Raw genomic sequence first — 27988 nt, forward strand, 5'->3', positions numbered from 1 at the left:
ACTGTACACAAAGGGGCTTTCCTTTTACACTCTTTCTCTCTCTCTCTCTGACTCTTCACCTCAGACCTCTTCCTGCTCGATCCAAGACGGTAGAATTAACTCATCCGAGGTGATGACACACATAGTTTTTATGTTGAGGGGGATGTGAGAACCAGATGACGACTGTGAAAGAAGACACTCTACTAAGACCATGACATTCATAATTACAATAGATTAACACATTTGTTTCTCCATCCTGGTAAAAGAGGAAGTTTGTTTTCTTCGTCACTGCGGCTAAGATGTCAACTTCCGCTTCATCTTTCTTTAGAGCTTTTAAAGCTACAGGTTTCAGACACAGATGCATAAAATAGAACATTGCAGATTGCTCCCTGGATGGAAATGTGTTGCTGAGAGAAACTATTCACCCGTTTACTGCTTTTGTGTTTTTGTTGTCATTAAGACCTGAAGCATGAACAGATTGCTAATTGTCACACAACAGCATCTCAATCGAATTCAATTTCAGCCTTTGACTGGGCCACTCCAAACCCCACATTTTGTTAAAATTTTCAGCCATTAAGAGGTGGGTTTTCTGGTATTCGCTTAATCACCATCCTGTTGCATACCCCAGTGAACACAGGCTTCAGCTCACAAACTGTTGGCCAGAAATGTTCAAGTAAAGAAGCAAAGCAGACAGAAATCATCACAGTTCCACCTCCATGTTTGATTGTAAATAGGTAATTTTATTCTGGGATGTTTTTGTGATAGCCAACCCTACGGCAACACTCTATTAATGTCCGTTGCTATCTTTTGCACCATTAATTTGCTATAACATTTGGTTGTTTTAAATAAATTTGTTTAATTATGTATTTTTCTCAATCCATGGTTAATTTTTGTTTGTGCATGTGATTGTTTCTTTTACCGGTACTTACCTGCTCTAATCCCTGGGAGTTGCCTGAAAACCGATGCTAACCAGGGCTGAGCACACTTAAGTATAATGGACTAATTGGACCGTACCACCAATCCCTGCTGGAGAAGAGGGACCTGCACTTTATTTTACTTGACAAACTTTTCCGTTCAAGTGAAAATTTGAATTTAATGTTTAGGACTTTCTATTTTTGGGTTGTTTAGTTTTTTTTAATAAACTTAGCTTTACTGTGGTGTTAATTGTAGTTAGTGATTGTATTCTGTTTAGTTATCCCTTTTGTTTGTTAATGCTCTGATCAGGCAACATACACAGCCTTGCAAAGTCCGTTATGTGCTAATTTGTGCAGCTGGTTTGTTTGTTGGTTCACTTTTTTTTTCTGAGTTCAGTTTGTTTCTTTGACCTTTTATGAGCTCAGCGTTTTGTAATACACAGATAGTTTCCAAACAAATGAGAAGAGATATAGATCTCAGAGCATATTTCTGGTACTTTAAAGTTATTCTCTAAAGGGTCTAAAAATGGTATCTGTCAAAATACTTTATTATAAACCATTGGTTTATTCTTTAACATTTTTAGCCACTACTAAGACCTATAGGTCCAAGAGCCCATTGGGCTCCACAGCCACAGGTTGCAGACCCCTGCCCTAGGAGCTCTCTTATTGATATCCTTTTGCCCATTCTCTTTCCCATTGCTGAATTGTAATTGAGACACCTTAAGCCTACTTTGGTTACGATGTTTTAAGTCCTTTCATTGCTTCTCAGAGGAGCAAACAATCAATTTGTACAGTAATATTGGTAAAACCCATATGGCAGCAAAATTGACATCAGGCTCATATTATTTAAGTACAACTCCACAACCAGCTTGGGTAAATATTGAACAACAGTTCATTCCAGATTTACCAAAATATGGTTATCTTTACTCTGCAGAATTACGTACATTGAAAAAACAACAAACAATCCTTTTTTGAGGAATACTATTATTGTGTGGCACACATATCACAAAAATATAGAGGAATCTATTGCTTTATCCCAGTACAACCCATTGTGGAATAATGACCTGTTTACACCTGGCAAAAAGGAAATGTAAATCATTCATACTGCTACAGACTTGTATTTTTTTTTTTCAAATATTTACAACTTAAAAGTTTTATGTCATCCAAGTCTGAAGATTTTATGCACATTTCCAAACTGTCGTTAATTAACGATGTAATTGGGAAACAGGAAAAAAGGGTAAATTGTCAAAATATTATAAAATAATAATTTCAAACTCCAAATACTCTGCTGTAGACAAATTAAATGCATGGAGAGAAAAAAAATTCACAAAGAAATAGAGGAATTTGAAAGGATGGAAGGATGTTTAAAGGCACAAAAACAAACCATAAACACGCTGCTTGAATTATTGCAATGCAAATGGTTGACAAGGGTTTGTAAAACACCTGAAAAACTCCATCGTATGTCTAGTAACCGTGATACATCTACTACATGTCAAAATTATAAAGGAACTTTAATTTTTTGTTTATAAGAATGTTCTGATATAAGGACGTTCTGGAAGGATTTCATAAACTCTTTGTCAGAATTGTTTAATCTTAAAATTCCATTTAGTGCCAAACTTTGTGTGCTTTAGTGTGTTTCTCACAAACAAAGACAGAAACCAGACTTGGATTTTGGATTGTTATGCCAGAAGAAGAATTTATTTGAACTGGAATAGCATAGAAACACCTTGTATAAAACAACGAGCTTTCAGAGTGCATTGGATAGAAAGACTAACTTATATATCCAAGGGTAAAAGTAAAGACCTTGTTAAATTATGGGAGCCATACATGATTATTATATACGGTAACCTGTTAAGTAAGACCATAGCATTTTTGCCTTGTCTTTTTTTTTTTTATAATTATTGAATTGGCTTTATTATTTTTATTTTGAATCTGTTATTCTTGTAACTTAAAACTTAACATGGAAATTATGTTTTACTTTATCTTTACTATATATGTGCATATCCCTCAGGGTGAATGTATGTGTGAGAGATACATGTTTTTGTTTTTATTATGATTGATTGATTGATTGATTGATTGATTGATTGATTGATTGATTGATTGATTGACTTTATTGATCTCACAGTGGAGAAGCTCACTTGTTACATCGGCTCAATAGTCAAAAAGAAGAACAAGAAGGTGCCAAAAGGAGGAAAAGGTGCATGAGGTATATACAGTATATACAGTATGTCTGTTTATTGTTATCATTTGAAAATTAATAAATAAATATTGGTAAAACCCGAAGCTCCTGGAGAGGTTAGCACTCTTCTTATCTATATTCATGTTTTTATAATCCTTGCAGTGGTACGCTGGAGCCCTAAAACCATAGAAATGGCAGGGTAACCTTTTAAAATCAATAGATAATTTATCTTTGTGTGATATCAACATTTGTTTGATAAAGTGAGACATTTCGATGTAACAAGAAAAAACCCCGGATAAGAACTGTAAAGGGGTAGCTACTTTTTCATCTCTCTGTAGGTGTGATTTGTTGTTCTATTTTAGTTCCAATGAAGTGTTGCTTGTTCTTATTGTCTGGCTAACGAAGCCCGGGGAATTCACTGGAATTTGGAAACAGACCAAATGAGCATGATGGGGAAAACTTGCCCTGGACGGCTGCGGGGGTTCCTAAGGCTGACATTTCATCTCCACCTTCTATTCAAGTCGTTTCAGTCTCCCTGCAATACCGAGAAACAAGGTATTGTATTATTTGGGGATTTCACCTGCTCACACTGTACCACACACACTCCTCATACAGTCTCTCTATTTGTTGTAAAAAAAAAAAAAAAGCAACTCTCAGCCTTGAACAGATCCAGGAAACTTTGAGACAATAACATCTCCACTTCGTACAGCGTCGCCATTTGGAAAAACATGAGGAAAATCATTGGATGGCGGGGAAAAAATGAGGGGTGGGGTCAGCCAAGTGCCAGTATTAGTGAGTCAGTGGTGGCGGGAGTCCCAGGCCTGGAAAGAAGCCGAAACAAAAAACAGCAGCAGTCCACTGAAGGCCTGTAGGAGCTGCTGGCCAAGGGCTAAAACTCCAGCCCTCACTCTCTGGCTGCCGGAACATTTGGGCCCCTTGGTGTAAAGCCTCCTGACTTTTTTCCTGTGGGCACTGTGAAAACATTCCCCACCCTTGTTTACGCCTCTGCCAAGAGGCAGCGACGACAAACTTAACCTCAACGAGGTGCCCCATAAACCCTCAAGAAAAGAGACAGTAAAGCGAGGTGTGAATATGAGCAGAGCAGCTTCCTGTCTGAGGCTGTGTTCTCATTGTTGTACTTCCCATTACTACCCAATGGTGTTACAAGGTGTTCATTCAAGTGGTTTTAACTTTTGGATCAATAATTGACCCAAACAATCTTCGCTGTTAAACAAATTTCATTTATCTAAATTCCCCTGAATGTATCAGTGGGGTTTAACATAAATTATATTTCACTGCATCACTGTAACAAATGGAGAAGGCATTAAGCACCCACCCATTGTTTTTCCTAGAGAGCTATGATGTCAGGTTATTTCTTTCTGGTATTTTTCTAATTAAAATTTAAGTAAAAATACACTACATGCATTGTTCCTCAAGGCTCAATTCTTGTAACACTTACATTCAACATCTGTAATTGGCATTTATAGGAACTATAAATATATCTTACCAAATGTATTCAGAAATAAACTTTGTTGAATCAAAGCCCAGTTAAATCACCAAGTCAGAATTCATTACACCAAATTAGCTTATAAACAACAATGAGTACAATCTTGATTTTACAAACACAAGCCTAGATTTAAGCAATGCAAAAGGTGTAGCATGTCAAAAAAGGTCACAGCAAAAAAATCCTGATACATTTAAAAAAAAAAAGTCAGATTATTGTAATTTCATTCTTTTTACAAATCTCTATAACAACAAGCTTCATAATTTTAGTGATAAATGTTGAAATGTACAAAGCATCTGCTCTTTCACCATCACAACAGCATCCATATGAAGGTTGAAAAGGTTGCCGGTATTTTTAACAGATACCTTTACTTAGAAGTTTGGAAATAAAACACTGAATAATTATCTGGAAAACCACTTAAGGCCCACTGGCAGTATGGAGGAGGATCTGTGATGATGTGAACATATTCATCTACAAAAGCCCTGGAACTTTGTTAAAACAGTATGATTTACAGTATGAGAAACACAAAGGGCAGTTCAAATAAAAATCTGGAAACTACTTGTATGTGCAGCCATTATATCCTTCAGCAATATAATAATCCTAAACAACTGACTGAATCAAACTCTGAAATGATTCATGCAGCACAAAAACAATCATGATCTTCTCAGTCTAAACATCCAAATCTTATAAAAATCTGTGCTGTGATGAGTAGAGCGCATAGGAGGGGGCTGCGATCTCTGGTACAGATGTGTCCCAGACATTAAACCCTGTGATGGAGCAGTATGTGGCCTGTTGAGTGTATGTGGGTAGCTGATGATGTAGGAATGTGAGAGTGGGAAGGTTTGAAAGGAAGGGGGGCATTCTAGTGACCTACAAACAGACATCAGAGTTTTTCCCCTCTGTGGTGACAAACAAAGGCACATAGACACAATTTCTTCAGAAATACTGAGGCTGAAATGCTAAGATAACGGCAGGTCGATGTTTTCAACCCTTTTACTTGATGCACTCAGGGCAGAAATCTAACTAGAAACAATGGCAACCGTATTGCATGAATGACTTTAAAGTTTCACTGCATGTCATTGATTTCATTTTTTTGATATGTGGTTCTCAACTGTACCTTGAGATTAGAAACACCCACCAGGGATGATGAATTTATATAGTAACAAGTATGATGTAAGTAACCATTGGGTCATTTGTTCTGTCAGGTCATCATTATTTCCTCTCAACGGAAATACTTGTTATCTATGTGTGGCCATTCTATATAGAGAAACAAAAAAACAAAACATTGGACCTTTCTGTCTATTCCCTCAAGTATTGTCAGTTCTTGTGTTACATTCTTACAACAAAATCTGTAATCCAAAAGGAAGTGATATGTGTATTTCATCATAGACCTCCTTAGGTTTAAGTAAGAATCCTGTGGTGTTACCATTAGTAGATAGGAGACAGAATATACGATGGGTCCCAGATTCTCCTTGTAACTGCATAATTTAGTATTTTAAATCTTAGTCATCGTATGTGACTGCACCAGGTCTGAACTAAAGCTGAACTAAAGCAGATTAGTATTGTTTTTTAACTTATAGGTAACTTTTTTAAAAATTTGCATGACGTGGGTGTATGAGTAACAATATTACCTCTGTGGATGGCTGAACTCTTTATTTTGAAATTTTAGAGCATGCACTTCCATTTACATGAGGAAGATGAGACAGTTAAGGCATGCTATGATGCTGCCCTCTAGTGGTAATTAAGCTCAAATATTGGAGCATAATATCTGGTGCTTTATTTTAAGAAACTTTCGGATTTGTTACGAGTAATGAAGAAATAAGCAAACAAAACAACACTGGCAGCAGCAGCTCGGTGGCCTTAAATAAACAGTGAAACTGATACAGTGATTTAATGGGCTTATATTTTGCCCAGCAAAATATTTACAATGATTCACCATCAAGATCCACCCTGGATATTTTGTGTATCAATGTAATTATGTGTGTTGGATGGCAATGGGTTGAGTTTTGTTTTTTTTCTTTTTTATTGTAGAAGGTATTTGCTTGTATGAAGCATTTTTTTTATTTTTCTTAATTGATTGATTGATAAACTGATTAAAACTTTTGTACATTCCATATAATTTCACATCACAGTCTCACTAGTATGCAAGCACCCTGCTGCAACTGCAAAATGCAAACATTTTAACCTCTGCTAAAGTGGCGTTGGATGCAGGTTGCAGGGCAGGTTGCAGGTTGCAGAGCAGGGTTGCTTCGGTTTTCAATCGTTGTTGTGCCCTTGGGCAAGACTTTTCACCCACATTGCCTACTGATGGTGGTCAGAGGCACCTGTGTAAGGTAGACTCACTTCTGTCAGTAAGCCCCAGGGCAGCTATGGCTACAATGTAGCTTGCCACGATTAGTGTGTGCATGAATGGGTGAATGATTGAATAAAGCCCTTTGGTCAAGTCTCCTGACTGAAAAATGCTCTATAGAGTATTGGGAGCCCACTATTATGTCTTTCACTGAAAACATGGAAGTAATAGTATCAAATTTTAGGGATATATACCTCCATTCCTAGACGTTCTTTTGGCATATAAGAATTTTTTTTTTTTTTATCTCTTAAAACCTTTTGTCTTTCTGTGTAGATCACTTTTTTTCACCTTTGATGAAATTGCTGTAAGAAGATTTTGAGGAAGGGAGAGGCTCTGTGTTGTTGTTTAGAGGGGACATATCAGGACAAAAGTGAGTGTGTGACTTTCTTTACAAACGTCTATGTAGAAATTACGTCCAAGATACCAGGAGTGTGTGATGCCTCCCAAATATCAAATGCTTGCTCTGAAGTGACCTTGAAGAAATCTGCGACAAAGATGACCTGTAAGGAAGACAGCAAATCCTTAAAGGGTTTATGGAAGTAATTAGAGAAAGCAATGAGGCATAAGAGGACATAGCTAATGAACTACCAGCAATTTTTCAACTTTGGAAATTGAAATTAAGTGCAATTTTCCTTTAATTAAGCAGGTAAATGAGACACTTTGTCAATGGAATAAGATCATTTAAATTTAAAATAATCATGTCTGCTAGGAAGTGTGTTGGTCGTGGGCGTGAACGTAGGGAGGATCCATCACACTCACCTTCTCGCTCACCCTATGATTGGGATGAAATCTGAAGGAGTACATACAGTTTCCTCCTGTGAACCCCCTTTCATACCAAAATACTGCCAAAATGCCATTATACAGTAGCTGTCATCTGGAACAAATTAAATACGCCGATATGTGTTGGAGATAAGTGCTTGATGAGGCACTCATAAGTTATGCACAAGTTACTCATAGGTTTTGGATAAGCTAGACACCACGACTTTTGAGTAACTTAAATTTAACGTATGGCAACGATCAAATAACATATCTGTAACTTATGCCCCACGTATGAGTATACGCTGTTTGAGTATGCTCAAAATTTCTCTACGTACTTGTCGTATGTCGACGTGTGCCAGCGTGCTTCAGCGAGCTCATAATTTATACAAAACGTACCTATAACTATTTCAGCTTACGCCAGTTTTTTCGTATGTCAGACTTACGCTGTCTAAATCATCAATGTGTGACAGGGGCTTAACCAGGCAGAGCTAGGCAGGTGAGAGGAACAATTAGGTCAGCTATCAGGGCAGCACTCATGACACTGTTTTAGGATTATAAAAGTTATTATAAGGATTATTAGTTTCAGCCACATTAGTGGTGCAAAATAATGCTTTGAGTGTGATGCAGACTCCAGTTTAGAGTTTAACAACTCAACCGGCAGTGGGGGAAGAAGCTGTTGCAGATGCTGCGAAGCCTCTTCCCAGAGGGCTACAGGAAGAACAGTCCATGGTGGGGGTGGGAGGGGCAGCTGATGATGTTACAGGCTCGGGACAAGCAGCGCTGGGATGAAATTTCCTTAATGGAGGGAAGAGGTGCCCCAATGATCTCTGCTGTTCTCACTACCCTTTTCACATTCTTCCAGTCTGAGGCGCTGCAGCCTCCACACCACACAGTAAGACAGCTGGACAGAACGCTCTCCATGGTGCTTCTGTAGAAGGTCATGAGGATGGGTGGGCAGGTGGGCTCATCTCATCCTCCACAGAAAGTACAAGCGGTTCTGTGCCCTCTTGACCAGTGAGGTAGTGTTAACAGACCAGGTGAGGTTGTCTGTGATGTGCACCCCCAAGAATTTGGTGCTACTGACCACTTTTACAGCTGAGCTGTTGATGAGCAGTGGAGCGTGGTTAGGCAGATTCTTCCTGAAGACGATAATGATCTCCTTCGTCTTCTCCATGTTCAGGATCAGAGTGTCTACCTGGACTGGGTCCTTCGAAGTCCGTGAAAATAAGGAGACCCAAAGAGTTCTGGCTGTTAATTCAAAAAGCATTCCGCGGCTTTTACCACCATACTCTCTAAAGCTTAGCAACCGTAACAGTTGACACACGAAGCAGGAAAACAATGAATAACATACTTTTTAAATCTGTTTCTTTTTTTTTCCTTTTTTTATTGTCAAGTGAACAAAGACTTCATTCATGAGAATACAGAGTGGAATAAAGGTGATAACCACCGGGAGCATGAACAAATAAAGGCCAATGTCATGATATAAACCTTACACCAAAATCACACATCCTCGGTCACCGCTCTGCCCCGCTGCGCTCCAGACCGCCTGAGCAAAGCAAAGCCTACAGCCTCCGCTGTTCCTCCCATTTTGCTCCGCCTTTCTACTTTAGTCAGTTAAATAACACGCAACTGTCATTTGCACATCTCTGATGTTGCTGCTATTTTCAAATATCTCCATAGCTGTATATTGGTTATTTATTCTCCAGGTGCACAGTTTTTTATATTGTTAAAACACTTTACAGTATTTTATTGTTTGTCTTTTAACTGTTCACTATTATGTTATCCTTATACATTGTTCTACGGTCCACATTTGTGTGAACATTTTTTTCTATAATCTTTTTGCTGCTATTCTATTCTATAAAAGGAGTAAAAAGATATAAGTAAATCTGAACAATGTATGTATGAAAAATATATCAGCAAAATCTCTTACATTCAGCAACAACAACAAAAATAACCCACCACATATCTGACTCAGTAACCATTAAAACAACTATTTTCATTAATTTCAGAACTATTTACATACTTGTATTATATAAAACTGATCTTCTAATAATTACCACTGTTCGGCGCCAAGTACCTTTTTCCTCTGACCACCGAGCAGCCGGCTTGCTTGGTCTCGCAATTAATCCTGGGAAAACTAAGACTACATATGAAACACCAGACCCGTCTTTCCAATCGGGCAAAAAGAGGGACGCATTTGTAGGCCGGGATCTTTGAAATTGTCTTTGAAATTGAGTGCTATGATGTAATTGGTCTACGAATCTTGCCTTCAGAGGACGCATCCAATGAATTTGAATTCTGCCGTTGTGTCTGCACCAGCTCACCAGCTGCTCCAACTCCTCATTGTAGTACTGGTCATCGTTGTTTCTGATGAGGCACACCACTGTAGTGTCATCTGCAAACTTTAAGATGTAATTGGTGGAGAACCTCTGGGCCCTGTCGTGTGTCATGAGAGTGAACAGCAGGGGGCTTAGGACGATGCCCTGTGGGGAGCGTGTGCATAGGTTGATGACATCAGAGGTGTTCTGTTTGACTCGGACTGACTGAGGTCTGTTTGTAAGAAAGTCTACCAGCCAAAAGCAGAGGGGAGTATTGAAGCCCAGCTGTTCCAGTTTTCCTATTAGATGCTGTGGAATGATGGTGTTGAAAGCTGAACTAAAGTCCAGGAACAGTATCTGCAGGTGGGTGTTCTTCTCCTCTAGGTGTGCCAGGCTCAGGTGAAGAGTGGAGGAGATGTCTTCCTCCGTGGAGCGGTTCCGTGGGTAGGCAAACTGGAATAGGTCTAATGTTTGGGTGCATCTTGAGACGATGTGTACTTTTACCTGCCTTTCAAAGCACTTTATCATGATGGGAGTCAGTGCAACAGGCCGGTAGTCATGAAATGAGGGGACTTGAGGCTTCTTTGGGACCGGAATGATGGAGGCATAAATAGGGCGTCACATTTATTTCAACATGCCAGCGAGCAAAATAAACATACTCACATGTTTGTTAAACTTCTTCTGCGCATGGTTTATCTACCACCGCACAGCAAATCGCTCCCTTCGTGTGTCAGCTCCTCTTTCGCGCACTCTGGATCCTGCTCGGGATCTCACCTCGCGCACGATTTTCTATCCAGAGGCCACGCTTGAGGATGGCTTCACTCTCGAAAGCGTCTCTATAAATTGAAGGAAAGTGTGTTTTGACAGGTTGAGCAGAGACAAACCTCTTCTGTAAGCCTCCTCCTGATTGGGCCTTGCAGACACAATCCCATTGGAAGTAGTGTCAGAAAGCCTTTGACTGACACTTACCACTTAAGGCTGATTTATACTCAGAAACCAGGTAGTCTGCGTGTGTCGCAGTGAATGCAAATGTGTCTTGCAGACACTCTGCTGCTCCTCTCCAAAATACAGACAGTGCCGCAGACAGGAGCCCTCTGATTGGTCAAATCTACATCCACTCTACACTATGCATATTTCATGTTCGGTACCTTACCGGCTTGTTTTGTTTTTATGACTGCCATTGCGGAAAACGACTTGTGAACTTTGACCAGCTAGAAGGGCAAGGTGCGCGAGAACACTGGGACCCTTTTTCCACCTGGATCCTCGCTCTTTTTGGCCCTCATGTCCCTCCGTTATCGTACAAACTTCTCCTACTTCCTCGTCGCCTCGGCCTATCTAGACCCACAGCTAGTTTGTGATTGTCCTTCTTGTGTTGTGGCGTGGAATAACATAGAGCAGACCACGCAGACCATGCAATATTGGGCATAAATCAAAAATATCTGCGACAAGCTCACTGCGACAGACTGCTGCGGGGAGTATAACCAGCCCTTTACCCCACGTACGTACACGTAGACGTTGGAGAAGCCTCTTCCACTGTCCCGCCTCCGTTGCCTTCACTTATGGATGACGAGCATTAAGGTCTTCTACAAACATTCACTAAACCTGACAACAGCTCACACTGATGTGCAATCCTGGATGAGCTGCACTACCTGATCCACTTATGTGGATTGTAGAGTCCGTCTCATGTTATGAGTGTGAAAACACCACCAACATTCAAAAGTGACCAAATCATCAGTCAGAAAGCATTGGTACTGAAGAGTGGTCTGTGGTCCCCACCTGCAGAACCTTTCCTTTTTTAAACATGTCCCAATCATTTTCAACTGTTGTCTATTCCATTTGCAAAACAACATGTGAAATTATCTATCGGTGTTGCTTCCTAAGTGGACAGTTTGATTTAACAGAAGTGTGATTGAATGGTAGTTACATTGTGTTGTTTATATGTTCCCTTTATTTTTTGAGCACATAAACTATGCTCCAGCATGTTGACCTAGTTTCAACTGCTCTGCAAGGTATGTTTTCATAGACAAGTGGCTGTTTTCCAAGGTTCTTCCACCAGGGGGAGTTTTAACAGTGTGTTTTCCTCCGTTTGCTGCAAACCTAAGCAAAAAAATTGGACTTGAAGAGATTTGATGTGGACATTGGTCTAGTATGTTACCTGCTGCACCAGAGACAATAAAACACGGGACTTAGTGTTTGCCAACACCAAGATAGGTTGAGGCTCTTGATCTCACCGTGCCCTTGGAGGATTAGATAACTTGCCAGCCTATGAGCCTTATTTACATAGAGAAACAGCTGTGAGACACACAGCGAGGAGATGGTTTAAACAGACAAAATTCTGGGCATAAAGATGGACTTATGTACTATTAAACTTCCTTTTCATTGCCTTAGAGCCCACGGGATGTTTCTGGAGACCGTCTTTGACTCTGTGGAGGCATCAGCTGTCTTCTGTCATCTAGTTTGTTAAGTTGGCAGCTGAGAGGAGGTGTTTAGAAACGCTAAATAGAAAAGGTCATTTGTGTCCTTGGATGCCTTCTTGACCCGGTAAAGGCGATCCAATTCAATTTCAATTTAGAAATACTTTATTAATCCCAAGGGAAATAAAATGTCATACTTTTTTTTAACCAGTTGTAGGCGTTGATAGCTGTAGGCAGGAAGGATCTTCTTTAGCAGTCTGTCTTGCACCTGATCTAGAGACAACTTAATGAAGACAGTAAGTTGTTTAAAATTATTCTGAAGATGATGCTCACTGTTGTCCATAATGTTCTTCACTTTATGAAACATTCTTTGTGAAATAATTTTCACAAAGTTAAGTTTCTAGAGGAGCTCCTGGAACAGAGCTGCCCTTCTTCATTAGATTGTTGAACTTTTTAAAGTCATTTATTCTCATGCTCAAGGAATTTTTTTATTAAATATGGTATGGCGTTCCATTTCTATGCAGACAATTGTCCAGTTTATTTGCCAATTGCTAAAAACAGCCACTGATCCCTAACTCCCCTACTCCACTGTCTGGGTGACGTCCAGGCTTGGTTTTCAAAAAAAAAAATCTGAAATGAAAGGAGAGCAAAACAGAGGTGATGGCGTTTGGCACTGCCATCTCTGACTTAAGACCTTTCAAGGATTTTGTACGTTCCAAAGTAATCAGCCTTGGTGTCAACATGCAGCGATTTTAAACTGGACAAACAAATAAACAGCATCTTAAAATCTTGTTTTTATCATCTCTGTCTTTTATTTAAGGTTCAACCGATTTTATCATTTAATCTCTTTTAATTACATTCAATTCAGGTTATTTATATAGCACCAATTCACAACACAAGTCATCTCAAGGCACTTTACAGTTCAACCAGAATCTACAGTCAAATTGATTCAAAGTTTTCTATCTAAGTTGATTGCATTGACTCATTGACTCAAATGCAATCTTCAGCAGGCTTTACGCTCTTTTTTTTACTGTCTGAATTACAGCAGTGCATTTAGCCAACAAGCTCTCTCCCATCTGCAGTTAGTCCAAAATGCAGCTTTTAACAGGGACCAGAAAACATAAACACATTTATACCAATTCTTGCCTCTCTGCACAGGCTCCCTATATGTTTTAGAATTGATTTTAAGATTTAATTGTTTGTTGGCCCCCATCAGCTATTAGTGCCTAAGACTTGCTTAAACCCAGAAGGGACAGAGACTTTTTTCTGTATTTGGTCTCAGAATGTGGAATACTTTGCCCCTCAATATACGATCAGCCTCCACAGAGGAGTGTTTTAAGTCTTGTCTTAAAGGAAAAGTCCGGTCAGCAAGGAAGAATCAATGGATCATTACTTATACCTTGAACTAATACATTCATGGTGATTTAATGAATTTAGCGTTAATCAGTAAAAAAATTTAAAAAATAATTTTCGTCACAATCACTGAATCCAGGAGCGACTATTTTTGCCCAAATATAGCAACACCTCACTCCTGATATCCGGCAGTGACGTCACGGTGCGGTAAGCCTAGCACCATTCTCCCCGCTTTATAAGCAAAATCAATGGGAACTACTAAACACTACTGTGATCAACAACAATTATTTAAGATTTCCACAGGACTTCACCATTGAATTTCGCGATAGCTATAGTTAAACTGACAATGCCCACATGCATAGTAGTTGGATGTTGTAATTTGTTGAGTAAAAGTGAAAGAAAATTAGTTATTTCAATTTTCCGATTCATGATCCTCCACGGACGGGTTCATCACTGGATCGCCAACTTGAAGAGGGAGGATTTGTCATTGCACTTCTGGCCAGAGAAAAAACATGTAATATTTAGCCAACATTTGGAAGAAGAATGCTTTCAAGATGACTTGGATAATAGCGTGTTGTGACAAACACCAGATACAGCACTGGGACTTGATCAACAGCCGATACCGCACTGTGACGTCACAAACCAGTGGGTGGCAGTAGTGTTCTTTCGACAAACATGGATGTCTCCAGTGAAGCAAATTCGAATTGAATTACTATTAATTAAAAACACGTATAATTTATTGAACAGTATGCAATAATTTCATATTTAAAGTACTTCACTCTTTGGCTTTTAACACTGCATATTTGTTTGGTCCTCTGTTTCCTTCTTATTTATTTATTCATTTTAAACTCTTTAAACTGTGTGTGTGTGTTTTTTTGTTTGTTTTTATGTACAGCTCATTTGAAACATTCTTTGTTGTTAAATGTGCTATATAAATAAAGTGGATTGGATGCTGTTACCCCAGCAGATGAGATGCCACTCTACACAACAGACTTATAGAAGATATGTAGCAGTTTGCTGCAAATGCTGAAGGACCTAATCTTCCTCAGGAAGTCGAGTCTGATCTCTCTCTTTTTGTAGACAGCTTCACGGTTGTGGCTCTAGTCTTGTTTGTTGTACGAGTGAACACCAAGGTATTTATATTCTTCAACTACCACAACTTCTCCCATTTTTTAAATAGGATTCAACTTGTTCATGTTTTCTCTAAAATCTACAATCATCTCCCTTGATTTTTTGACATTCAGGATGAGATGATTGTTTCGAAACCGTGCCACAAAGCAGTTCACCGTCTCTCTGTACTTAGTTTCTTGTCCATCTTCGATGCACCCAATAATTGCAGAATCATCTGAGTATTTCTGCAGATGGCAGAACTCTGGAAGTCAGAGGTGTACAGAGTAAAATGGAATGGAGAGAGTACCATCCCCTGTGGTGCTTCTGTGCTGCTGACTATTTGATTAAACAGCTGACCCTTTAGCCTAGCAAACTGGGGACTGTTTGTTAGTCTGTTTGGAAGACAGAAAAAAGTTGGACAAAAAAAACATCACTTTTGGACAATGTTTACCTTCCCATGCATGAGGCTACTGTAGAAATCAATGTTTTTAACACTGTTATGTGCACAGCTTTTTTTTTTCCATATATGGTGAACAATCTGTTGTTTATTATGCAACATATATGCCTGCATGTGTTAAACAATAATCTAAGTATGTCATTTTAAAAAATGCCCTTAAACTCATATTCTTACTTCGTTTTTATTGCTTTGCATGCTTTGTCCTGCCATTTTCTTTGCTATTGGCACACCTGAAACTCCTCAACATAGGAAAAATAAAATAAAGGATATTTCTATTTCTATTGAAGGGCAATAGTCTTAAATATGTGGAAAGGAGAAGGTCATATTTAATGAGATATGTGTATAAAACATGATACGAGATTGGTACGCGGATGTCTGATCATCTTCACATTTGAAACTGGAAAGTGGAACCTGATAAGGACAGTGGTGACTAAAGCCTTAAGAGGAATCTAGGGGTGATATAAAAAAAACTCACATGTTGGTGAAAGAAAAAAGGGAAGAGTCTCAAGAGCCCTTGTCATGTTTCCTTTTTTTTTTTTTTTGTCATGTTTCCGTCATGGTTCAGAAAGCAGGATTTCCAAATATGTACATGCAACAAAAAAAAAACATCATTGTTGCTATTTTACACTATGTTTCACACTACAGCAAAGAGAAAGGCGTAAAGAGCCACCCTTATTTCAGTCTGATTAACTTCTGCTTTCAACTTAACATATAGAAAAGGGAGCAATTACTTCAATGGCTGTGTTATATTCTTTATTAAAGAAAAAAAGATAAATAAAAAAAATCTCTTTGAAAAAGTCTGACTTGTCAGAATACAACATTAATGCATAGCAGTTTCTGGTTCTGTAAAACTGCATTCAGTTAATTTTATTCAGTTCATTTCTAAACTATAGAATTTACCTTAATTTGTTCAATTTAATTTCAACTTAAACAAATGGAGGATGCATCACAGAGACACACAACCATGTATACCCATTTATTCTAAAGGACTGTTTGTAATAACCAATTAATTCATTTTTTTTTACCTGTGGGAGGAGGCTATAGTAAACCTGGAAAGCATAAAAACTCCATGTTGAGAACCTGAGGTTTGAATGAAACAGAGCTAACAGCTCTGCCACCTTGTTTTCAGTTCAATTCAGTTCCGTTTAGTTCAGATTAAAGGAATTGATTTCAATAAAACTGCATTTATTTTAGTTAGTTTATCTTACAACCAAAAGAAGACAAAGCTTGTTATGAAAAGGACCAACATTTTAAAAAGCGTTGGTATATAGTTGCTTCCTGCAGACAAACACCAAGCCTAGCTTTAGCTACACAGCCATTATATTCATTCAGTTTCTATCTGTATTTATTTGTTAAAAGAGAAAAAATGCATTTACACAGTATAAATCCAATTTATAGAAATAGTAAAAACACAGCTCTGGCTGTAGGTTTAGAGATCTTTCTTGGAAGGCAAACGCTCCCTTTTGCAGACTTATGGTCTTCATGAGGCTGTTTATGCTTTGCACTATACCTATGGGGGCTTCGAAGAACATCTGCATACATATACATCAACATTTAGGTACACATACACTACATTAACCAAATAGCTGACTTCTGATTGTTTCACTGGATTTTATTTAGGGGACACAGAGTAAAGGAGACCGAATATGAGTTATCTCCAGAGTTTGATTTGTTGGTTTTTCACATAAAATATCAACTAAACACGCTAAACTTTGAGGTTAAAGCGGCATAATATAAAAAAGTTTAAGGGGAATGTTTGAAAACACTATTTGTTCTTCTGCTATGTACAGAGATCATATTATATAAACAATGCATGTACACTCAGATTTTCTAAGCATGTTTGGTTATAAGGATACAGTGCACATGTGGCAAAACCTGTATAAAAACACATGACCTGTGGCAAAGAAGCAGGCGGTGGGAATAAAGGCATGTCAGAACCTGAGTGGTCTGTCTCCACCTTGCAGGTTTGAGTTCAGAATGTGAGACGAATCAGACGTAACTTTATCTGCTGACACCCAGTGCCCATCTGAGGAGGCTGCTGTTGCTTAGCTTGTTGTCAGGGGTACAAGACTGTGAAGTTATTGAGGTAATTACAAGCAAGCTTTTTTTTCTACACATGACTACTATGGGGTGCTTTTCATCGTCCTGTTTCACAAATGTCTGTGTCAGATTGTTTGGACAGAATGCCAAGTCTGAAGCAGCAGCTGGGTGTTTCAGTTTTTGGAATTAAGCGAACTGTTGGGGCGACACATGCCTTCCCTCTGTGTGTATGCCCAAAATAGACTAGATAAGAGGGGCACTTATCTCTAAAATGTTTTCATTTTGCATTCTAAAATAGTGTAGAGAAAACGTATTTCAGCACTTACAGATTTTTTTTCCGTAATTTACATTTTGCAAATCCTGAGCAAAAGATATTATTAAAGAGTAAATATAAAATTCAGTTTTAATTTGTAAGTTTAAAGTATACCTATTTAAAGCTTATTTAGGTATAAATCAGTTTTTGATTTAATTTATTAAAAGGAAAAAGGAAAAAAGTCCCCCTAGCTTAAAATATGCATTCGGCACATGCTTGATTATACACAAACCTGTTAGAATTAAAAAAAACACTTAAAAGAACCTTACCCTCAAGGGAGGTAGGATGAAATATCTCAAAAATTAAAACATCATGTCCAACCCCAAATTAGTTCAAGAAAAGATCAGAAAGACAGACTTTAGGGCTCTAAACTGTCAAGATCTGCTGCTCTGGGTTTTTGGTGTTTGGTTCTGTTGGGCTTTGATTTATGTTATCTCATGCTTGCTGTTAGGATTTATATAATTTTTTAATTACTTGTTAGTTTAACTATTCCGTTTTGGTGGCTTTTCTGTTATCTCCTATCCATCATTCTTTAGTCTTTGCTGTAGTTGTATTTTGCCATTCAGCGTTAACAGTTATCTTCAGGTTATGTTTTCCAGGGTATCATGATCTTAAAGGTATCCAGTATTTTCCCCAATTCGTCCACACGTACACCTAAGCACAATTTAGAGTCACCAATTAACCTAAAAGTCATTTTAGATTAGGCAGGAAGTTGGAGTATCCAGAGAGAACCCAAGGCAAGCGTGTCACAAATGGTCTAGCCCCCTGAGACAGACCTCTATTAATACTTCTACCAAATCAAACTGAATATTTTTTATATTTGAAATTGTAATCACAACCATTATGATCTAACCAATGCCTTAGGTAGCAGTAAGCAGCTTGCAGCTCTTCAGGGAGCTCTGTGGGGTTAACCCATGACTGAGAGTGTGAGGTTTGAAGCACTCAAGCTGCATCTCGAGGAGGTAAATCCCCTGCTCTCTAACCACTGGGCCACCACTTCCTGCATCACTGTCGTCCTCTGTAGCTCTGTCAGCCCCAGCGATCATCCGCCTGTCTGCTCTCTCCAGCACTCTAAGGATCTCCAGCCCCTCATGCTCCACCCCAACAAAACTGCTGCAGGAAGACAAATCCTTACCGGAGATCCCCACATATCACTGGGATCTCTGTTTCTCCCTCAACTTTTTCCATCCACCTCCAGACGGAAAACCACTCTAGAATCCTCCTCCTGCAGTATTCACTTCCTTGTCTACTGTTGGCTAGATATGGCTCCTCCTTCTCAATTCCTCACACTGCCAACCACAAACAGAATCTTCTCTCAAGAATTTCTATTATTAATCTGTGTAAATAAACACTTTTGTTATTTTAACCTGTACTTCCAGCATAGGATTCTGCATGAGTGTAGAAGAAGTTACTGTAAAACATGACAGTTTGAAACTACTTCACTTCTTTACAACACAGGGAACTTGAAAAAAAACATTTTTGTTTTATCAGAAAATCCTTAAGGGGAATACAGGCTATTAGTTATTGACCTTTAGATTGAGTTGTAGAAGCACAGCAGCAGATTCACCTCTAAAAGTTAAATTTTATTTTGTTTTGAATCTCCATGAGGTTCTTAATTAAACCCTAAACCTTAATATGGTTGATCACCCTCATAAACTCAATGCAAAATTAAAAGATCTACAATTTCAAACAATTCAAACAATTTCCAAATGATCACCAGTTAGAATTCAGATGATTGCAGTTGCGCATGTCATCTGAGTTCTCTGGCGTACTGCTGAGTTCTCAGAGTTTTACTCTGAAAAACAGGAGTATGTATTTTCTAAAAATAACAAATGAAAGCTATAAATTGAATTCCAAAGTTATTCAGGGATTGGAAACATCTAAATTAATAAATGTTTATCATTAGGTCTAAATAGGATGTATAATTCCAGGGGGGAAAAGATGCAAAGCGTAGTAGATAGTAGATCTACTCTGCTTCATTTACATCTGCATGCAAACTACAAAGGATCAAACTTTGCTGTTGTTTTTTTTCATCTTGTAGATAGATCCGGCTCTTAAAACTGCAGCCCTCCTGTCTTATATACTAGACTAAACAAAGCAGCAGTTATCCGTGGATTAAATAACCTCTCTCCTGATCAACAACACCTCCAACAATTAAAGAAGCTAACTTGATGTTTGGAGATTTATAAATTAAAGAGGTGGGCCACTCTATTATTAATGGCGCAAGTTTTGCCGCCAAACATGATAATAAGCTTAAGCATGAGATCAAATTAATCTAGTGTTGAATAAATGTAGAAATTCATGAGAAAGAGAGGAAAAATGGAAGACATTTTTAAGGGAGTACCATACTTTACTGTACGGGCAACAATTTAAGAATAATTCAGACAAATGAGCCAAATTGATGGATGGATGGATGGATGGATGGATGGATGGATGGATGGATGGATGGATGGATGGAAACAGAAAGCACATTCTTTTTTTTCCATTTGCAAAATAGCTAAAAAACAAAAACAAAGAAAAAGAATTAAATTGTGCCGGTAATGATAAAAAACTCGCCTTCATCACTTTTTTTAATTAAAAATTATGTTGCATTTTTAACATATTTATAGTCATCTGTTAGAATATGTTTTATTTGTGTCCTAAAAACATGTTTTTGAAAGCTGTCCTGACCTGACCCCAACGCAAACACAAACATACCCTATCACCAGTTTAATTTAAGCATTTAGAGCTGATTAAGACTACAGAGTTGGCAGCTTGCCGCTCTTAACATGTCTCCAAAGCCCATTCAGGACCGACCTCTTATCTATGCACCATGGGATAAAGTATAATTTAGTGAATTTCATCTAATATTTTAATCTCTGGTATGCCATGTGCCCAGATTGGCAGATGGGATTCAAGGGCTGGCATTGCACACTGTCTGAAACTCAAGTCAATTGCTCTTTGCAAGGCTATAAATACACACATGACATGAGTAATGATTAATAAGATGAATAGCAAACTAACTTAGCAAATATTGAGAGAATTGACTGATTTCTTTACATTTGTATTCTTTAACCTTTGTGTAGTTGTTCCAAACTCTTGAAAAAAAGAAAAAATAATTAAGACTTTGGCATCTTGTTGTCAGTGCATATCTCTGTGTGGCTTTTGCTAACCCTTCTAGTAGTTCTTTTTAAAAGAACATCTAAGAATAGAAAAGAATACCAAGGACTTCCTGTTTTCTAAATGATGAAATAATTTCCTCCCCTAATTGTTTCCTATTCAGTTGTAGCACAAGAAAAAGTAAAAGAAAGAAACTAAACAAATGATAAATCAGAAAAGACAGATGCAAGCTCCTACAGCCTATCTGATGCGGGAAACGTTTTAATTCGGATTTACTGGGCTGGATTCGCGCTCAGGTCTCTGTCTGGAGGACAATGCTGCGGTTCTTCGCTGAATGCGCGTCAACGGAATCCCGTAGTGCGTCATCAGGCAGCTATTCTGTCGAGCGAGCTCCCTGATTGGCTGCGGCTTGGAAACCTCCCCGCCCACCGCGTTCACTCGCGTGGAAACCTCTCTGTGGCGTCATGGAGACGCTGAAGTAAAGTATAAGAGCTGAGCGAGGAGCAGGGACCGCCGCTCAGCTGGGAGACAGACGCTGGACATGACAGACGCTCCTTCATAGACGGTTTGAACACCCCTTCGGACCAGAAAGGTAAGAAATACTTTTAATTCCTAATTAGGTGAAAAACAAAACAAACTTAACGCTCTTTAAATACGTTCATTTTCATTATTGTTTCGGTTGCAGTGGCTTCATAATTATAAGATATTGGAAAAAGACAGTCGCTTGTAATAAAATAATAATGAATTTAAGAGTGAATTGATCAAAATGTTTTATTATCCTTGGCATAGATGAGTTAATTTGAGCCAACTTGTTGTGCACCATGTGTTATATGTTGGACGGGTGCCGATGCTTTAAAATCCAATCTCTCTGCACTTCAGGGTTTCTATGAAGCAGCTGATAAATAATGATGTGACTGGTATTATAACCAGCACTAAACCTTCTAGGCTGCCATACCAGTTTTATGGAAACCTACAAACCCCCTAGGAAGCCAAATTTAATTTCTGAAATGACGTCATCAACATATATCTTAATAAATAAAGGTTTAAAATAACCTGTAAAAGTTCTAGGGTTTTACTCTGTTTATTGTGTTTACATTTTTGATTAAAAACACATTTTGAAAGTATTGTGTAATTTTAATATAATTTAATTATAATGTGAAACCTATCTTATTATATGGAGTCTGAGTTGTTTTTTCAATTTCTAAGCAGTGCTACAGATTATTTTTTGTTAAGATTGAATATTCAAGGTTTGAGAGAAAAGCAGCTCTGTGCATCACCATGAAAAAACAATAGTAACGCATGTTGAGGCAGCGTCACGCTTTGACAGGAGAAGCTGGTCAGAGTTGATTGGCAGATAAAAAAAAAAGTTAAATACACAGAAGAAAACTAGTTTAAAGCTGTAAAAGAGTTATGTTTTTAGGTTCACCTTTCAGCTTGAGAACAACTATGAACATACAGCCAAAGCTACTGTTGAAGGATTAAAGTATATTTGTTAGATTGGCCTAGTCAAAGTCTTCAAACAGACTTAACTTTACATCTGTGGAAAAAAACATGACTTTTATACGCAAAGGAGCCTCTGTCTGATCTGCCTCTTCAAAAATAAACTCAGATCACAACATACATGCTCACTCCGAAAGATCTAGAGATGAAGAGCAAAAAAATGGTTGATCAAAAACCATAGACACAAGACAATGAGAATGAGGAATGCAAAGTACATTTGTACTTTATTTTTTTTAAACTTTAAAGGTTGAAAACCATCCTTTCACTTAACTATAATTTACTACTTTATATTTAGACAATCCCATTAGCGCCCACTGTAGACAGTAGTTGTAGCATGAGAAAATGTAGATTTAGAGGTCTAAATATTTTGAAAAGCACTAAAAAAGCTGACTTGTCTTCCTCTATTTAACATTTCTTAAACCTTTTTTACAGTTTTTGCAGCCATGACATGCATACATCCCCAGCATGGATCTCAGTTCTATGAGAACAGCATGAGCAGCTTGGAGTCTCAGGGTATAGATCTCACCTCTTGGTTGGACATGAGTAACCCACGGGACCCCGTCTCAACCTCCTCTCTGGCCAGCGCCAGCCAGGTGCTGCGCACGCCCTCTGAGGACTATGAAGCCTATTCTTGCCAGTTCACTACAGCCCCTGCCCATGTGACCTCTCCTTCGGACCAGGAGGGACATTACAGCATGGAGGAGCTTCAAATTTACGGCTGCTACCCAGGGTCACTTATGCTGAACTACCCGAATGAGGCCATGTCTCCCAGTGGGTCGGATTATTATGGCAGCCCTGCAGCAGCCTCATCTCCCTCAACGCCTGGATTCCAGGCCCAGCAGGCCTCGAACTGGGACTCAGTCTTTGGGACATATTCAGCCAGTCCTGAATGTTGGATGGCTAAGGACATCTCAGGACCAAATGCATCCACTTTATTTCCATTCAGTTCTGGGCCTGCAGAGGACGTGTCTTCTTTTAGTCCGTCACTTTTGCAAGAGCAGGAACTGTTTGCTTTGGCTCATCCTCTTCCTTCCGGACTGACCTTCCCATCTGTTGTGAGGGAGCAGGGACTCGGTCTTCATGGCAGCGAACAGCTGGACACTAGCTTATCGCCCAAGCTGAAACGTGGAAATGAAGGTGACTGTGCTGTGTGTGGAGACCACGCCTCCTGTCAGCACTATGGGGTTCGCACCTGTGAGGGATGTAAAGGCTTTTTCAAGGTAAACATTTCACAGACGTATATAGAACACCGTTATCTTTGTCAGTCTTGCAGATGTTTGAAACTCTTGTGTCGTGTTTAACAGCGCACAGTGCAGAAAAATTCCCGATATGTTTGCAATGCAAACAAAGACTGTCCGGTGGATAAGAGGAGACGCAATCGGTGCCAGTTCTGCCGCTTCCAGAAGTGCCTCGCTGTGGGAATGGTGAAGGAAGGTGAGAAAAATGCAGGAAATTCTTGGGATTTCATACTAGAGATCAGCTGAGAGGCAACTAGAGAAAAATCATACACTATGAAAATACTTTGTCACAGCTTCATAGTCAGTGCATACAAGGACTTCCTATCCTCAGGTATCTCCTAACCTATAGCATAAAACATGAGTCCTCACTCTGTGAGCTCAGGTTAATCATTCTGTTTCCACCTGCAACATCAGAGAACACATCTAACACAACGCCAATGTTTGAATATTACATTAAAAATGTAAAGTTATTTAACAAGGAAGCCTGTTTGTAGCCTGATCTAATTCTAACTAAATCTGTGCTCATCTTTAGAAAATAATCTGTTCTGCTGCTTTAAGACAATAACCTTCATATAATAGTTTCTTTTAAAGGGAATTTGCATCCTGCATTAAAATATTCAGAAATGCTTGAAAAAATTTTCATGATTTATCAAGTAAAATTTAAGGTAAAGCGTATGTTTTGGAGAATCGCATCAGGTAGTCAAATAAACCTCAACTGTTAGGAGAACCGAACAGATTTAGGAGTGTCTCTGTTCAGGTGTTTTTTTTTTTTTTTTTTACTGAACCTTACGGGACATTAAGAAACATCCCTGATTCATTAAAGAGAAAGAAAAGAAATTGACGCAAAAAAAAAAAGATTCATCCTTTAGGCTACCCTTTATGGTCTCTGATTGGTAAACCATAAACATTAAATAACTGTAATTTTTTTTGTTCTTACAGTTGTGAGGACAGACAGCCTGAAAGGCCGTAGAGGTCGCCTTCCTTCAAAGCCAAAAGTGGTCCAGGACACGCCAGCCCCCATGTCCCAAGTGAACATGATTGCTTCGCTGGTTAGGGCCCAAACAGAGTCTAACCCCTCTATGGGAGCTCTGGATTATTCTAAGGTGAGAATAAACACCTTTATCCTATTTTCCTATGTATTCCTTTTCAGTTCAGATGGTGTACTTTAACCAAATCATGTGACCTAACATCTGTTTTGTTCTTTATTTGCAGTATGCTGAGCAGAAATTCAGCATGGACCAGAAAGAAGATCTCAGTCATGTCAAACTGTTTTATGACCTCCTCACATCATCCTTCGAGTCCATCAGGAAATGGGCTAAGGACATCCCTGGTTTCTCCGATTTCTGTCACGAGGATCAGGAACTTCTGCTGGAGTGTGCATTCATCGAACTCTTCATTCTGCGTCTGGCATACCGGTCAGTACCACTTCTAACCATTTGTTTAGATTTGGGGACGTTAACAAATTATAGACATTACAAAAAAAACACCAAAATCAACTTTTTTTTTTATGCTTTTAAAAAAGGTCACAGCCAGACACAGGGGAACTCATCTTCTGCGACGGCACCGTCCTCCACAAAACGCAGTGCATTCAAAGCTTCGGGGAGTGGATCGTCTCCATCCTGGAGTTTTCTCAAAGCCTCCGCTGCATGAAGCTGGATGAAGAATCGCTCGCCTGCCTCGCTGCCTTGGTTATAATCACTGGTATGACTGACATTCTGATCTCCATTTAAGTTCAAAGAGACACATGCTTTGGCAGCATGCAAAGAATACAAACAGTAAACCTCCTTCAGGTTTTATTGTGTTTAAGTAACATAGAACTGGAGGAACAGATGCATGGCAAAGAGTAACATAAGCTAATTTATGACAAGTGATATATAACAGCTGCATGTCGGAGTAAAGGTTAACGTCTCTGCCCAAGACTCCCACACACTCACTGAACCTTTTTTTTTTTTTTTTTTTTTTTTTTTTTACATTTTATCAACTTACAAACACAAATCTTGTTTTTATCTTATGTAAATCAACACAAGAGTGTCTTCCATATATCAGTCACCTTAATAGGGTCCACCTAAATAAAAATCACCTGATTTTAGTACTAGTCCAGCTGTTCTGTGAAGACAAAAGTTGTTTTTAGAGAACATAAAGGGAAAAAACAATCATGAAGACTAAGGAACACAGCAGAAACATCAGAATGAAAAGCAAAATTATATCTTAAAACATTATCCAAGGGATTAAAAAGCTTATTGAGCTCTGATAAGTCCATCATCTCAAAAATGTAGCGTGACAACTAACCTTCCAATACAACGCTACTACCTGAAACGGCATATTTGAAGTAGAAAGTAGCAGTTTAGCTTGACAGATTGAGAATGAACACCATTTCTATGCAGAACTAGTACCAAGAAACCCTGATCACATAATTTCTAGGCTGAAATTAGCTGTTGGCAGCTTCATGGTGCAGGGAACTTTTTCTACAACAGTAATAGAAAAATGTATTAAATGTGTCTGGGAAGATAAGTGATACATTTCGGACAATTCGGGGAAAAAGCCTACCGTACTTAAAGCTACTAAAGATATGGGGGGGTTCCCTCTCAGCACATCATGGCTTCAAACATGCAGCAAGAGCTTCTCTTAAATGGTTGATCAATGGCCTAGTCAAATCCAATAAAATACCGGTGCTAGGAATGAAATGATGTACACAGAACTCCTAATCTGACTAAAAAGGTGGTAAGATGCAAAGAAAAATAAACTGTAAGTGCAGAAAATTGGTTATATAAAAAGGTGTTTAGTGGGAGAACAACTTTGTTCCTTTATCAGTTTGCATATCAAAACAAACTTAACTTTACAAATAATCCTGTTTGCTCCATAACCTGAAATCCCACTAAAATATGCTGCGGTGGTTCAAATAATATAGATCATTTCACAAGGGAGAGAAAATAATGCAATGTTGTTGGAAAAAAAAAGTTTAAAATCTAAAGGATGTTGTTTTTCTTTCTACTTGCAGATCGTCATGGTTTAAAGGAGCCCAAACGGGTGGAGGACTTTCAGAACCAGCTCATCACCTGCCTTAAAAACCACATGTCTGGATGCAGTTCAGAGTCTTTGCCACCTAATTACTTGTCCAGACTCCTTGGGAAGCTGCCCGACCTCAGGACTCTGAGCACGCAAGGCCGCCAGCGTATCTTCTACCTGAAACTCTCGGATGTTGTTCCCCAACCTCCAATTGTGGAAAAGATTTTTATGGACACGCTATTATTTTGAAATGTAGGAAAATCGTTTGCTTTTTCACCCGCTTCAGGTGAAATGGTGGGAAAAATATGGACTATATCCTTAGCAATCCTGTAGTTTGGTGCTACTTAGTTGACGCTTGTTGACAGCTTATGGATCGAGTACGACGTAACCATCATGGTGGATTGTTTTGGAAAGCTTTCGTCTGAAGACGGAATAGGAAAGGTCCATTCAAAAGACCAAATGGTGACTATTGTGAGCGAGGGAATGCTGACAAGCATGTCCAATCGGCTATAATGTGAATACATACATTGTGCAGCTTTTTCACCAAATGCAAGCAGGAAGCATTATGGGAGATCTGAAACATAAGTGAAAATAGTTTTATTCAAATTATTTTACAAAACCAACTTCCGTATAGATTTTTCTTTTCTCAACATGTGGGGCATAAGTCTTAAAGCTTATTTACACTTTATATTTAACACCACCAGAATTTTTTGGTGAGTAATTAGCTGAAATTCACATATTCGGCAGCAGCATTCATGTATCATGAATCGGCAATGATCAGCTAATATCAGTGTGTTCTTTCCTCTTTATGTAGAGTCTTACACACGTTATTTCAATCTGTATTAAACAGCTGTTTTAAAACAAATATTCAATGTACAGTGATTTTTTTCTATATGTAAAGGTGGAACTTCTGAAACTGAAATAAATGCAGAATTTCCCATTTCATCTTCAAGTTTTTTTTTTTTGCAACCATCAAGACATACTGTCAGCTTGTAAGCCTGTGTAAAGTACAGACTTATTTTAGCAGCCAGTGGATGACCCCCATGCACCCCCCCACCCAGATATGTACTAGTCTCCATTTAGAAAGCGATGGAACTCCCCCTGCCTTGTCTCAAATAACCTAGACTGCTCTATCATCATGTTATGCTATTTGGTTTTATGAAAGCATGAATGTGTCACGGTGCTTGTAGTAGGCCTACCGAGGTCCCCTGAGGACATCATGACTCCAACATGGTAAGACCAAAAGAAATTGGATCATTGATTAGCTGAAATAAAGAGCCTGGAGTGAGAGAGACTGGAGCAGAAAGGACAACCAAACTCTTCAGACATGAACAGTTTAATAAAATGTTGCAAAAAAAATAAATAAAACAAAACAAGGCAAAAATGTGTTTGTTTAAAAACAGCAAAGACACTACAGTGAAAAAAAAAAAAAGGAAAAAAAAAAAAAAAAAAAAA

The 27988-nt window shown here is 38.6% G+C and overlaps 1 protein-coding gene and 1 long non-coding RNA gene across 2 annotated transcripts; both read left to right on the plus strand.

The window, feature by feature from the left end:
* Positions 1-17307: 17307 nt before the first annotated feature.
* Positions 17308-19076, plus strand: LOC119799325. Its single transcript, XR_005282842.1, has 3 exons — positions 17308-17423; positions 18555-18652; positions 18758-19076. It is a non-coding gene; the product is annotated as an uncharacterized LOC119799325 (long non-coding RNA).
* A 2148-nt stretch (positions 19077-21224) lies between these two features.
* On the plus strand, positions 21225-27398 carry nr4a1 (nuclear receptor subfamily 4, group A, member 1). The gene is made up of 7 exons (XM_038309157.1): positions 21225-21381; positions 22722-23509; positions 23594-23723; positions 24467-24630; positions 24740-24942; positions 25050-25228; positions 26526-27398. The coding sequence occupies exons 2-7, from the start codon at positions 22733-22735 to the stop codon at positions 26780-26782; spliced, it is 1710 nt and encodes a 569-aa protein (XP_038165085.1). The 5' UTR covers positions 21225-21381; positions 22722-22732; the 3' UTR covers positions 26783-27398.
* The last annotated feature ends 590 nt before the right edge of the window (positions 27399-27988 follow it).

The sequence above is a fragment of the Cyprinodon tularosa genome, unplaced genomic scaffold, assembly GCF_016077235.1.
Source record: "Cyprinodon tularosa strain WSP-4 unplaced genomic scaffold, ASM1607723v1 ctg66, whole genome shotgun sequence".
NCBI lineage: Eukaryota > Metazoa > Chordata > Actinopteri > Cyprinodontiformes > Cyprinodontidae > Cyprinodon > Cyprinodon tularosa.

Coding starts and splice junctions, on each gene's coding strand:
- nr4a1 (XM_038309157.1), top strand. CDS start 22,733: ATGACATGCATACATCCCCAGCATGGATCTCAGTTCTATGAGAACAGC. Junction 23,510..23,593: donor GATGTAAAGGCTTTTTCAAG/GTAAACATTTCA, acceptor CGTGTTTAACAG/CGCACAGTGCAGAAAAATTC. Junction 24,631..24,739: donor GAGCTCTGGATTATTCTAAG/GTGAGAATAAAC, acceptor CTTTATTTGCAG/TATGCTGAGCAGAAATTCAG.